The following is a 13,567-nucleotide window of genomic DNA, read 5'->3' as shown; positions in this document are numbered from 1 at the left end:
TGGCTCAGAACATGATCTTGGCTCAGATCAGGGTTTCGAGGTTCATGGGTTCAAGCCCTGCACCAGGCTCCACGCTGACAGTGCAGAGCCTGCTTGGGATTCTCTCTCTCCCTCTCTCTCTACCCCTCCCCTCCCCTCTCTCAATAGAGAAAGAAAGAAGACAATAGTAGACATCCTTTCATCTCCCACTAAAATTATGTGGATTACCACCAGTGGCACCAGCACCAGGCTTTGGGATACGGTGCCCTGGAGGATAAACCCTGAGCCCTCGGCACAGACTCCGGGCCTGTGATGCTTTGGGACCAGGCAGGAGTCCAACTTTGTCTCCTGCCGTGGCTCTCACACACCCTCTGCTCCAGCCAGACCTAAGTCTTGTGCTCTACCCTCAGAGAGCCCAGCTGTTGCCCCCGCCGCCTCCACCTCCGCCTCCACTCAGAATGCCAAATCCAAGCGGAAATGTCACATCCCCCTGAGGCTCTCGCTGAGCCCCTTCCAGCTGGAGGAAGTGACTTAGGATCTTTATTTCCAGATGTTCCAGCTGTGACTTCTCCACCACCCCTTGATGGGACCATCTGAACGGCCATCCACTGGCTGGATGCACGAGGAAGCAGAGATGCGAATTGGTCCCCAGACAGCAGAGAAGAGCAGGGGGCGGGGGCTGGGAGACTGGAGCACTGGCTCTTCACGCCTCCCCCCGGCCCTGTCCTTCCTCCTCCTTTTGCCGCTGGGTGAGTGCCCTCCCCCCTCAACCCCGGACCCTTCCCTTGTCTGGCTCTTGGTTTTCCCAGCTGTAAAATTATGGTTTGTGAATGAGATCGTTTCCGAAGTTCTTTTCAGCTCTGACATTTGTTCAGGGTTGATGAAATCTAAGGGTCTGTCTGAGTTGGGGAAGTGGAGGGCTCGGTGCTGGAGGTGAGGGCTCGATGTAAACAGGGTCTGGGCGGTTAGGGGACACCGGAAATAGGGAAGGAGGGAAAGGAGTGGGCTCACCAATGGCTGTTGGAAAGGCAGCTGGTGGAATACATAGAACCAAATGACCTAGGGGCCATGCTAACTTGAGAAAGAAGCTACCGAGTCTCAGTTTCTTCATCTGTAAAATGGGCACACCAGTACACACCTCACAGCATTGTCCTAAGGATTCTATGAGGCGCCTGGAGGCACATGAAGGTGCCTGAGAACCGTCACACCCTGCGCACGAGTGAGGGGCTTTTATGGGTTTGTCAATTTCCCAAGCTGGGCCAGTTTCCCTGTTTCCTACCACCTCCCCCCACCCCGCCCCAGGCCATGTGCCTAGAATTGTGTGCTGAAGAAGAGTGTGGCTATTTGGGTCAGAATCTCAGCTCTATTCTTTGTTCTCTGTGTGGCCTTGAGCAAGTGGCCTCACTTCACTAAACCAGAAGAAGTTTCCTCGTGTGCGAAATCCTACCTACCTTATGCGTCCCACTGGTTAAGTTAGCCAGGCCACATAAAGCAATGGGCACAGTGCCTGACTTACACATAATGAGAGCTGAAGCAGAAGGCCTTGTATAGGTAAATCTTTGGGGGGATATCCTAATAAATCCCAAAGCCAATTGGCACACTTAAGACAGAGCTACTGACCGTCTGCTGAGTAATACCAGGAAACACACAGACAGGCAGGGCCACATCACCAGGCAGAAGGCCCAAGAAGGCTTGGAGACTGTGTCCAGAGATTGAGAGGAAACCGCATTTCTAGCTGAAGGCTCCAGGAAGGCTCTCCAGGGGCAGGGACTCTGAGCTAATCTAGAAGGATCTGCAGGCTCTAACGAGCAGAACTGTTTAAGTAGACGAGACTGCAGGGTTAAAGACCCAAAGACAAGACTGATGGGAAATTAAGTAAAGGAAGGCGGGACTCCTGGCTGGCTCAGCGGGTGGAGCGTGCAACTCCTGATTTTGAGGTTGTGAGTTCCAGCCCCACGCTGGCTGTAAAGACTACTTTAAAAAAAATTACTTAAAAATAAAATATTTCAAAAAAAAAAAAAAGAAGTGAGAGGAAGCTGGCTAAAAGGCTTTGTAGAGAAAGCTCAGGATCTGGGACTCCTGCAGGAAATGGGGAGTCTTTGAGGCTCTTCACAGTGGAGGGGGAGAAGCAGACAGACCCGTTTCAGGCAGGGAGAGAGAAGAGAAGCTTGGAAAAGGCAGGGAAAGTGAAGAGGAGGGGGATGATGGTAAGGATCATGGGGGGAAAGGAGGCTGTTCCCAGGGCCCTGTGGCCAAGGGAGGGGACAGAGGGACCAATGCTTTTTCTCATTCTGTTTCAGCCAGCGCCCTACAGCCCACCCCACTGCCCTTTCCAGGTAGGTGCCCCTGCCCCTCCTGCCCATACCCTGCCCTGCCCCCAGGTACCCAGATGAGCAGACGGAAGGCCTCAGGGAATGACAACTAACCAGCCCTCCGTAACTCTAGATGCCCCCAAAGAGATTGTGCTAGTCTCCCCATTTTACAGAGAGGGAGAAATAAGGCCCGGAAGGGACTGACCGTAAGGCTCCCACGGCTTCGCAGCAAGGTGGGCATCCTGCACATCAGGCCCAGCAATCCCCCTGGTGCCAGCCCAACCCTCTCCACAGAGCTGAGGCTGGTGGGGGGCCCGAGCCGCTGCCGGGGGCGCCTGGAGGTCTTGCACGGCGGCTCCTGGGGCAGCGTCTGTGACGATGACTGGGATGTGGTGGATGCCAACGTGGTGTGTCGACAGCTGGGCTGCGGCCTGGCACTGCCCGTGCCGCGGCCCCTCGCCTTCGGCCAAGGCCGAGGTCCCATCCTGCTGGACAACGTGGAGTGTGGCGGGCAGGAAGCTGCGCTGAGCCAGTGCGGCAGCCGAGGCTGGGGCGTCCACAATTGCTTCCACTACGAAGATGTGGCTGTCCTGTGCGATGGTAAGCAGAGACCTGTGACCCGGGAGGGCGGGCAGCAGGGTTGTATGGACGAATGAAGGGACTGGCATGGCAGAAGAACAATCCAGAGGTGGCATTGCACGGTGTGGGGGAGGAGCCCCGGCCTCGTTGTCAGGGTCCCAGCGGCCCTTCTGCCTCATTGTGCGATCCTGGCTGAAGGAAAACCAGCATTATTGCTTCTATGTGGGGCCTTGATGGTTCCAGCCGAACTCTCTCCCCATTTTGAAAATCAAACAATTGGGGTCAACACTGGCAGTGAGGTCCGTTTGGTGTGGAGCTGCAGCAGACATCTCTGAGAGGCGTTGACCTTGAGAGTATTTGTTCTAGTTTTCAAGAAAATCGCCTGGTGGGCTCATTAAATAAAACACAGACGGTGGCCCCATCCCAGAGTTTCTGATTCTGCAGGTCTGGGGTGGGGCCTGGGAATTTGCATTTCTAATAAGTTCTCAAGTAACGTAATGTTGCTCTAAGAACACAAAGAACTTGTCTGAAGCTACTGCTCTCTGGACTCAGGGGGCCCCTTCTCCTCTCATACCCCAGGGTTCCTGGCTTTGACCCTTTGTGTGGCCAGAGGCCCTATGGCAGGTACCTTAGGGGTCCATGCCCTGCCGCTCACACATCCGGTGTGAGGATGAAGAACAGAAAGATCCATGTATCCTCCTCCCTTCCACCCTGCTTCCTTCCCAGAATTCTTGCCCACGCAGCCCCCAACAAGGAAAGTGTTAACCAGTAGGGCGCCCCCTACAACTCCCCAGAATGGGAAAGGTAAGTAAGGGCAACATGGGGACCACCTGGGTCATAGGAGAAGGACCCCGAGAGGAGTCTGCCACCCTTACCTTTGATGGTGGGAAGAGAAGGGATTACCGATGGGTGAGCTGGGACATTCCCTTCCCATCCTGCCCCTTGCAGGCCCCAGGCTGCTCACAGTCCGGCTAGGGAAAGAGGAGGCATTCCTGTGGGGTGATTAAAAATAGCACAGGGGCTCCGACTGACTTCAGCTCAGGTCATGAGCTCACGGTTTGTGAGTTCGAGCCCCACGTCCGGCTGTGCAGACAGCTCAGAGCCTGGAGCCTGCTTGGGGTTCTGTGCCTCCCTCTCTCTTTGCCCCTCCCCCGCTCACACTCTGCCTCTCTGTCTTTCCCTCTTTCAAAAGTAAATATTAAAAAATATATTTTTTTAAAAAGTCATCACAGGGGCACCTGGGTGGCTCGATCGGTTAAGGGTCCAACTCTTGATTTTGGCTCACGTCATGATCTCATGGTTTGTGGGTTCGAGCCCAGTGTTGGGCTCTGTGCTGACAGTGCAGAGCCTACTTGGGATTCTGTCTCTCCCTCTCTCCTGCTCCTCTCTCTTGCATGCTATTTCTCTCAAAATAAATAAACTTAAAAAAAATAGTCAGCTGAGGGCACCTGGATGGCTTGATTATTTACACATAAGACTCTTGGTTTTGGCTCAGGTCATGACCTCACTGTGAGTTTGAGCCCTTTGTCAGGCTCCGTGTTCCTGGTGCAGAACCTGCTTGGGATTCTCTCTCTCTCTCTGCACTCCTCCCGAATACACACACACACACACACACACACACACTCTCTCTCTCTCTCTCTCTCTCTCTCTCTCTCTCTCAAAATAAACTTAAAAACCAGCACAAGTTGCTAAAGAGGTGAGGACTGGAGCTTAATCCAATGGGAGACTCAGATATGTACAGAAATATGGATAATGACGGAGAACGAGAAAATGAAAAGTGCCCCCAAAGAGGGACAGATTAAATAAGCAAGGAAGCCCAGAGGAGGAAGAGGGTCTCACCTACTAGAGATATGGGAGGGCTTCCTAGAGGAAGAATTGTTGGCAATGCACCTGGAAAGGTGAGGCTCCTTTCACTGCAGGAGTAAGTGAGGAAACAGCAGAGTGTGGACCGGTACCAGGAAGGTTGGTTTGAGGCAGAAAATGACCCAGTCAAAGCCAGTTTGTCCTGATCCCACAAACCTCCCCCAATCTGGGACTGTGAGGAGGAAGTGCCTTCGGGTAATTGGGTGAGAAGCTTCTCCTTGGTTTTAGGTGCTGGGGCCCCATGCACTGTGGGTACGTGGAGGGCCTGAGGCATTGGGGAAGCACTGGATTGGGTGCACTGTTGGTGGGGGAGGCACAGCCCTGTGGGAAATGCTCCCGGCCCGCCCCCCCACCAGGTGAGGGCAGCGTGCGCCTGGTTGGGGGCGTGGGCCCGTGTCAGGGCAGAGTCGAGATCCTTCATGGTGGCCTGTGGGGCACGGTCTGCGACGACGACTGGGGGCTGCCGGATGCTGCTGTGGTCTGCCGCCAACTGGGCTGTGGGGCGGCCCTTGCCGCCACCACCAACGCCTTCTTCGGTTATGGCACGGGGCACATCCTTCTGGACAACGTGCACTGCGAAGGCAGCGAGCCCCGCCTGGCAGCCTGCCTAAGCCTGGGCTGGGGTGTGCACAACTGCGGCCACCACGAGGACGCCGGCGCGCTCTGCGCAGGTGCGGGCTCGGGGGCGGAGCTGGGCGGGGACCGGGGCGGGGCCCCGTCCTGACGCGAGCGGAGGCGGAGGCGGAGCGGAGGCGGAGCGGGGCCGGGCGGGGCTTGGTGGCTCCCCCACCATGCACCCCAGTGCTCTCCGGGAAGGCCCCAAAATTACTTTTAACGTCTCAGTACTGCTCAGTACTGCTCTAGAAGTGCCTCTGAAAGTCCCAGTACTCTTTGTGGTAGGTTTCACGGTATTGTGCCACCAATACTCCAGAATTATTTAGCAGTACCCCAAGAAAGCCTCCGGAATTTTCTAGCAATTTCTAAGTGCTCTTCATGGAATACTCCAGAGTAAAGTAATAGTACTCTAGAATTACCCCAGAGCTACTCCAGAATTCTCTCACTGTAGCCCAGGTATGCCCCCAGAATTACCAAGCATAGCCGTCTGTAATCCTTTGTAATCTGTAACCACAATAGTGTGTTCACCCACCTGGTCCCTCTCCCATTTTGAGATTTTTCCTGAGCAAATAGGAATAATAGGGCCAGTAATGGCACTTCACAGATGGACTCCACTCTATAGCATATAAATTGTTTGCTCTGCCTCACAGCACACCAGGGGCCATTATTCCTGGTTTACAGATGGGAAAGCTGAGGCCCAGTGAGGCAGAGCCTTACTCATGGTCACATAGTGAGTCCTGGCAAAGCCACAGCTAACCTTGCTGCACAGTCTCCAGCATGACTCTTGCCCTTTCTAGTCCTATTTTATCTGCAAGATGGGGATGAGTCTTGTGCTGTAAGCCCCTCAGGACTGTGCATGGCCCTCCCTGGTGGGTAAGGCCTTCTCTGTCTCTCCATCTTGGACACACACTGGGCTTCTGAAAACACTGGAGAGAAACGAAAGCATGTGTGTCAAAGCCCTTTATAAACTGCAATGTGGACACCTGTGCACCAAAAGTAAATTACAAACACTGTCAAGTAGGGCAGATCCCCCCCCCACCCCCACCCCAGTTTGGGAATAAAATCTGTTGTGCTCTCCACGGAGACCCTCCCATCCTCCCCTGACGGGGCAAGGCTGACCCGGAACCAAAACCTTGGCCTCTGACCCTGCTCCCTTCTCTCCTGCTCTAGTCCTGGGCCCCCCGACTCTCACCGCACTACCACCCTTGGCCACAAGAGAGGACTGGGCCTGGCACACAGAGCCAGAAGGTAAGGAGCCCAGCCTTCTGGGCTGGAATGGTAGGGACAAGGCAGACAGGGCTGGGAAATAGAAAGGCTGTTCTGGATCTACTGGAAGGCGGCCCTGGCTAGCCGACCAGGACTTTCCGCCCGATGGTAAAGAGGTGGGCGAGAGAATCACGAGCAGATGGAGCAAGGATGAAATCCAGAGCTCTGAAAAGTTCAGCAAGGTGGGAGGAGACAGATTTCTTCAAAGCTCTGAGGTACAATTTGGGTGGGTGCTGAGGTTGGAAATCGAGAGACCTTGTGAGAGGGTTGAGCTAAAGGCTGAATGAAGGCTAGAAGCACATTGGGAATCCCGTCTGGAACTATCATTGAGATTCAAGTTAGAATAATGCCTGGAAACAGGATTCGGTTCATTCCAATCAAGTTTCCTGGGGACCACACCGGACTACACGGCGACACTAGGATTGAGGCTGAGTGTGGGGTGCAGGTGTGGTACAGCTGGGGGCTCGTAGGCATCGCTGTGCCCTGTTGTAGGCCAGAAGGCCTCCTCGTCCCCTTCACATGCTCTAGAGGCCCTGTCTCTGCAGCTACAGGAGTTGGTGCCCTGCCTTCCAGGGAGATGGCACTGTTCACCACAGCCACCTGGGTCGCGGGGAAGAAAAGTAAGTGGCAGAGCCAGGGTCCTGTGGGGGTGGGAGAGGGGTAGGGCCGGGGCTCTGTCCCGGAGCCAGAGGCCCCAGCCCAGCCCCTATGGCCACGGGCCTGTGCGCCCCGCAGGCGGGCGGCTGCGGCTGGTGGGCGGTCCGGGCCCGTGCCGCGGCCGCGTGGAGGTGATGTACGCCGGGGGCTGGGGCACCGTGTGCGACGATGACTGGGACTTCGCGGACGCGCGTGTGGCCTGCCGCGAGGCGGGCTGCGGGCCTGCGTTGGGCGCCACGGGCCTCGGCCACTTCGGCTACGGGCGCGGACCCGTGCTGCTGGACAACGTGGGCTGCGCCGGGACGGAGGCCCACCTGAGCGACTGCTTCCACCTGGGCTGGGGCCAGCACAACTGCGGCCACCACGAAGATGCCGGCGCGCTCTGCTCAGGTGAGGTGGCGGCGGGACCGCGCAGAGGCGCGCAGAGGCGCGCACTGCCGCGCGGGCGGGGCCGCGCAGCACGGCCTCCCGGGAATGGGAGGGGCCGCGCGCAGACGCGTACTGCGGCGCAGGCGGGGTAAGGCTCTGAGAAATGGGCGGGGCCGTGCGTGAGGGCTCTCTGCGGCACTGCAGCGTGGGAGGGGCTGGAGAGGACGCGCACTCCGCAGAGAGGCGGAGCCCGACCATAGACGCGCTCTGCGGCTGCGCAGCATGGGCGGAGCCGGGAAGGGAGCGCCCTCTGCAGTGAGAGGGGGGTAGGGCTTGGGGCGGGCGCGCCCGCTGCGGCAGTGAGGGGAAGGCGAGAGGCGGAAAGCAAGGGACAAAGTCTGGAAATCTGTGTGAAGGGAGGGGCAGGGTCTCTTTCTATCTGCTGAGTCAAGGACCCGCAAAGCTCTAGGAAGCAGAGTTGATCAGCTTTCGGGGAGCAAGCGTCTGACCTTTAAGAATCAATGGAAAGGGGTGTTTGTAGAGTCTGACCTATTTTAAAATGCTCCTGTTTATTGATTGGTGTGGGAAATGAGATCTTCACCCTCCTTTGGTGCCCTTGGCCTAGGAGCCTTGGCCACAAAGGGGTAGCTACAAAGGGTGCTGCTTTGGTTTCCAGGGTGAAAGAATCACAACCCCATTTCTGATCCAAGTGGCAGAAAGCAGTTCTCCTTCAGGGTCCTGTGAGGCCCTCCCTGTCCCTTAATCAGGCTCCCCTTGGGAGGGTAGAAGGTAACCTGGCCTCAAGGAACATGTTCCCTAATGTGACAGCCACCTCTTTTTCTTTGTCCTTGCTGAGCCAGGCCCAGAGGAGCTAGGACTTCAAGTCCAGCAGGATGGTTCTGAGACCACCCGGGCGCCCACTCCTCGGCCCAGGGACGGTAGGTGCCCACAGCCCCAAAGATGGAAGTAGAGGCGTTAGGATCGGAAGGACCAGAACTGGGGGAGATCACAGCCTGAGGTTACACAGCTCAGCAGATTTGTACCAGGTTTGAGAACCTTTGTTTTGTGTTAGTCTCTGTTCTCGTTAATAAGGGTATGGTATCCGGAAGAGGGAAGTGGGTTTTAAAGGAGCAATCTTAGAGATTTCTAGAGATGGGATCAAAATAAGGGGCTCCTTCCTGAAGAGATGAAAGGAAAGAATTCAATTTTAAGCCTGTGGGTGAGGGGAGATGATAACCTCCAGGGGACACAAGCACAGTCTCCAGAGAGTGGCACTGGGGCTGAGGGTCTGGGGTTATGAACAGAGGACTAAGGAAAGAGCAGACAGGAAGCACTCAGCAGGGACACAGCACCCCACAAAGGCTCGTACACATTCTTCCAGTCCAGAGACTGAGTCTAGACTGCCACCCAGCTTATTTTAACCTGATTTATCTGCCCTTGTCCATCAGCCCCCAGAGCAATGCTGTGTCTGACATCACTACCCTTTGCCTTTTCTGTCTACCCCTTTCATGGCCTGGCATGGGCCAGCCCCTTCCAGCCCTGGGCCTTGTCTCTCCACAGGGCACCTGCGTCTGGCCAATGGAGCCCACCAATGTGAGGGGCGCGTAGAACTCTTCCTAGGGCAACGGTGGGGCACTGTTTGCGATGACGCTTGGGACCTGCGGGCAGCCACTGTCCTGTGCCACCAGCTGGGCTGTGGCCAGGCCCTGGCAGCCCCCGGCGAGGCCCACTTCGGCCCGGGCCGAGGCCCTATCCTCCTGGACAATGTCAAGTGCCGTGGGGACGAGAGTGCCCTTCTGCTCTGCTCTCACATCCGCTGGGATGCCCACAACTGTGACCACAGTGAAGACGCCAGCGTCCTGTGCCAGCCATTGTGACCCAGCCCATTCTGCAGACCATCTCTTCTGGGAGCCTGCTGTGGCCTGCCCCTCTTCCTCCAGGAAGCCCTCCTCCTCTGACAACTTCAGTTCACTCTGCCCTTCCCTCCTCTTGCCTGGGAGAGAGCCTATTCAGAGAGTGTGGTCCTGCATGGGGGAGCCTGGCTCTACCCAGGTGACATCACCTGTCACCAATTATTGTGGGCCCAATTCAATAAGAGTTCCCACTTGCTGCTCAGCCAGAATATAAAATGGGGGGAAGGGAATGACTCATAACTGTTTTCTTCGGTGGGGCTCCTGTTACAACACCTGACCCTGCCTTCCTGGACCCTGGTCCAGGAGGCTCAGGGGCTCTCTATAAATGGAGTATCCCCCCTCTCCCCAACCCATATTGGGAGCCCCAAGAAGAGGGAAGGCAGGAGAGACCCACAGCTCTTACCTTAGACTGCCTGTGGCTGCAGAAGAACCTGGGTCATTGCCCTGGCCTTCTCCGTGAGGGCCCAGACTCAGATGGTGCTTGGCTGGACAAGGGGACTGGAGGGGCCAAAGCAGGGACAGCGGCCCCTCCCTGCAGCTGGAACCAACATCTCTGATTTATGCTGCCCCCACCACAGAGCCTCCACTTTGCGGTAGCGAAGAACCCTGGGGGCCTGTAGCCACCTGTTTATAGGTGCCAAGTCAATAAAGCATTGTCCCCCCCACCCCCCACCCCTGTCTTTTTACTTGCGGGCACAAGTGTATCATTTGTGAAAGCAGCAAAGACTGGTTAGAACTTTCTGGAGGAAACCGGCTCGGGGATGGAGGGCCGTGCAAGAGCATCATCAGAGAGCTCTCAGCAGGCCCGCACAGTCTTAGAAGTGCTGACTCGCAGTATGAGGCCTGTAAGGCCCCAGAGGGTCCCCAAGCCCACCCCTGCTTTCCTTTTGCATATAGAGAAACTTAAGTCCTGCAGAAGGAAAGGGTCTGCTCCAAGACACGTTGCAAGGTGGGAGAGGCACTAGAGCAATACTCAAGAAAAAGCAGGGAGATAAGAGCAAAGCAGCACAGGGGCATCCCCGGGGGCTGCTCTTGGGGCACCTCACCTGGAGCTCCTAGGGGCAGAAAGAAGTGGGTGATCTTGCCAGAGCCCCTCTCAGCCCCAGGGTAGGTGACCTGCCTGTTTAGTAACTGTCCTGGTCAAGCCTCTGCCCTCCACGTCCAGCACACAGGCTCTCTCGTTTCCTATGGCTGCTGTACCAAATTATCACAAACTGAGTGGCTTAAAACAACACAAATTTATTATCCTACAGTTTTGGGGGGTCGCTAGTCTGAAATGGGTCTCCCTGAGCTAAGTTCAAGGTCTCGGCAGGATGCTGTTCTTTCAGGAGAGTCTAAAGAAGAATCCGTTTCCTTACCTTTCCAGCTTCTAGAGGCTGCCTGCCTCCCATGCCTGCTCATGACCTCCTTGTAGCCAACAATTGTATCACTTGGACCTCTGTTTCCACCGCCTCATCTCCTTTCCTGACATTCCTGCCTCCCTCTTCCATCCTCTGAAACCCCTTGTGATTATATTAGACCCTGGATAATCCAGGGTACTCCCCCCATCTCAAGGTCCTTAACTTAACCACATCTACAAAATCCCTTTAGCCATTTAAAATAACACTGTTCAGGAGCTCCAGGGATTAGGACATAGACATCTTGGTTGGGGGAGGGCATTATTCTGCCTCCCACAGGCTCCAGACCCGGGTCCTGGCTCCCAGCCAAGGAGTGAGGCAGACACTTGAGCTCCAAAGTCCATCAGCGCTTGGCAGTAGTGGCTTTGTCTCCATTTGTTAGGGAGCTCCAAGACCCACAGTGTCATTGGAAGGATGAGGATCTGAGCAACGAAAGGAATGAAAATACTTAAGGACTCAGGGAGTCGGGGCAGAGGGACCAGCCAGCCTGTAGCCCCCAGATCTGAGTGCAGCACGCTCAGATCCACTTAGCCACTGCGGCCACGCCCACATTCAAGTGTGTGTCTCCTTCATCCTGAGAAGTGTTACAGCTTCCCATCCCTGGATTCCTCTTTCGCATCTAAACAAAGTGCTTTCATCAGTACCAATGCTCTGCCCATTAACCCTCATAGCAGCCCTGCAAGAGAAGTAACATCGCCCCCTTTTACAGACAGGGAAAACTGAGGCTCAGGGAGGGAAACTGATTTGTCCAAGTTTCTCAGAGTTTCCCATAACAAAACCTAAGATTTCTCTATTTTTTTAAAGTAAGCTCTATACCCAGTGTGGGGCTTGAACTCATGACTCCAAGATCAAGGGTCACGTTTTACCCACCAAGCCCACCAGGTGTCCCCTTAAAGCCTAAGATTTTGATGCCTCAATACTGGTCACCAACATGTCCAATACTCCCCTTCCTGGCACACGGTGGACTTGTACTTCCCTGCCCTCTTAAAGTGAGGCATGGCCCTGTGACACGCTTTGGCCAATGACATGTGAATGGAAGTACCCTTCATAGAGGAGCCCTCAAGGACCTGAGCACAGTTTGCCACATTCCTTCCTTCAGGGTGACCAGTGATGTTCCAGAGAGTGGAGGCCCCATCAACCTGTGTCCCTGAGTGAGGGCCACCTGGAGCAAAGCCTCTGTTGACTCACGAGAAACAAATCTTTGTAAGTGGGGCGCCTGGTGGCTCAGTTGGTTAATCGTCTGACTCTTGGTTTCCGCTCGGGCCATGATCTCATGGTTCGTAGGATTGGGCCCTGCGTTACACTCCACGCTCAGCGTGAAGCCTGCTTAAGATTCTCTCTCCCTCTCCCTGTGCCCTTTTCCCCAACTTATGCACTCACGCTCTTTCTCTCTAAAATAAAAGAAAACAACAAGAACGACACAAACCTGGGTTTCCCTGTTTGGTAAGTAGCACTACCAACCACTAGCTTAAGCCATGAACCTGAGTGTTATCCCCAACAATCTCCACCCCCCCAAAACCAATTAGTCACCGAATGTTACTGATTCTATCTCCCAAACCTTGCTGGAATCTGTTCACTTCTCTCCGTCCCCCCCATTTCTTACTACGGCTTCTTCACTGTCTCCCTGTCTCTAGGCTGTTCCCCATGCCACAAGAACAGTGAGCTGTTTACAACCCCGATGGTACCACTCCCCTGCTCAAACCCCTCCCATGGCTCCCCAGTGCTCTTCCTCAACTCTTCAGCTCGGTTTGCAAGGTCCTGTCCAGGCTGGCTCTGCCTGCGTTTCCGGCATCATCTCTTGCCACTTGCTGCCAGGATCTCGCCAGGCTGAACTACTTTCAATTCCTCTAATGTCTGGGCTCTCTTCCCACCAGGCCTCTGCACATGCTGTTCTCTCTGCCTGGGATACGCGTCACCCTCTCCCCTCCTTCCCCTGAGTCAACTCTTTTTAGCCTCATGTCTCAGCTTTCATTTTCTCCAGAAGGCCTTCTCTGATACCACCTCCTCTCGGTCTGGACTAGAAGCAGCCAACATCGCACCCTGTACCTCCCCGGGGACAGCACTCACCCCTGCTGAGACTGCTGACTTGGCTGTCTCCTCTCCTAGCTCAGGGGGCCTTTGTGGGCTGCGGCTGGGGCTGTCGTGCCCAACTTCGTGCACAGGACTACACATAGTAGTTGCTCAAATAATATTTGTTGGGTGAATAGAGAACATGAGCAAATATTTCTGGAGCACCTAGTGTGCTAGGTCAAGCACAGTGTCGTGCTCTGGGGCTCCAGAGCAAGAAGAAATCTAAAGCAGCTTCCTGTCTGCATGGCACAGGGATTACCTTCAAGAGGAGAAGACCAGTGATAAGCCATTGAACATATAAATAGTTGAGAGAGAGGCGCCTGGGTGGCTCAGTCAGTTAAGTGTCTGACCCTTGATTTCGGCTCAGGTCATGATCTCACAGTTGTGAGATCGAGCCCCACATTGGGCTCAGCGTGGAGCACAGAGTCTACTTGGGATTCTCTCTCTCTCTCTCTCTCTCTCTCTCTCTCTCTCTCTCCTCTCTTTGCCCCTCCCCCTTCATGCACAGGTTTGCCTACAGGCGCTCTCTCTTTCTCTCTCTCTCTCT

The 13,567-nt window shown here is 55.2% G+C and overlaps 1 protein-coding gene across 3 annotated transcripts; it reads left to right on the top strand.

Annotated features, from left to right (window-relative positions):
* Window positions 1-496: 496 nt before the first annotated feature.
* Window positions 497-12,084, top strand: SSC4D (scavenger receptor cysteine rich family member with 4 domains). 3 transcript variants are annotated; one of them, XM_027041984.2, is made up of 10 exons: window positions 497-728; window positions 2,280-2,315; window positions 2,586-2,891; window positions 3,597-3,674; window positions 5,090-5,404; window positions 6,519-6,596; window positions 7,160-7,234; window positions 7,350-7,661; window positions 8,501-8,578; window positions 9,201-11,347. In XM_027041984.2, the coding sequence occupies exons 1-10, from the start codon at window positions 563-565 to the stop codon at window positions 9,515-9,517; spliced, it is 1,761 nt and encodes a 586-aa protein (XP_026897785.1). In that variant the 5' UTR covers window positions 497-562; the 3' UTR covers window positions 9,518-11,347. The 3 variants fall into 3 exon arrangements, 2 of the variants coding, with proteins under 2 accessions (XP_026897785.1, XP_053069245.1); XR_008294599.1 differs by having other exon boundaries at window positions 7,143-7,661; window positions 8,501-8,686; window positions 9,201-9,333; XM_053213270.1 differs by having other exon boundaries at window positions 7,143-7,661; window positions 9,201-12,084.
* Window positions 12,085-13,567: the final 1,483 nt, after the last annotated feature.

This window comes from Acinonyx jubatus, chromosome E3, assembly GCF_027475565.1.
Source record: "Acinonyx jubatus isolate Ajub_Pintada_27869175 chromosome E3, VMU_Ajub_asm_v1.0, whole genome shotgun sequence".
Lineage (NCBI taxonomy): Eukaryota > Metazoa > Chordata > Mammalia > Carnivora > Felidae > Acinonyx > Acinonyx jubatus.
This window is presented reverse-complemented; position numbering and strand designations above follow the sequence as displayed.

Coding starts and splice junctions, on each gene's coding strand:
- SSC4D (XM_053213270.1), top strand. CDS start 563: ATGGGACCATCTGAACGGCCATCCACTGGCTGGATGCACGAGGAAGCA. Junction 729..2,279: donor CCTCCTCCTTTTGCCGCTGG/GTGAGTGCCCTC, acceptor ATTCTGTTTCAG/CCAGCGCCCTACAGCCCACC. Junction 7,662..8,500: donor TGCCGGCGCGCTCTGCTCAG/GTGAGGTGGCGG, acceptor TTGCTGAGCCAG/GCCCAGAGGAGCTAGGACTT.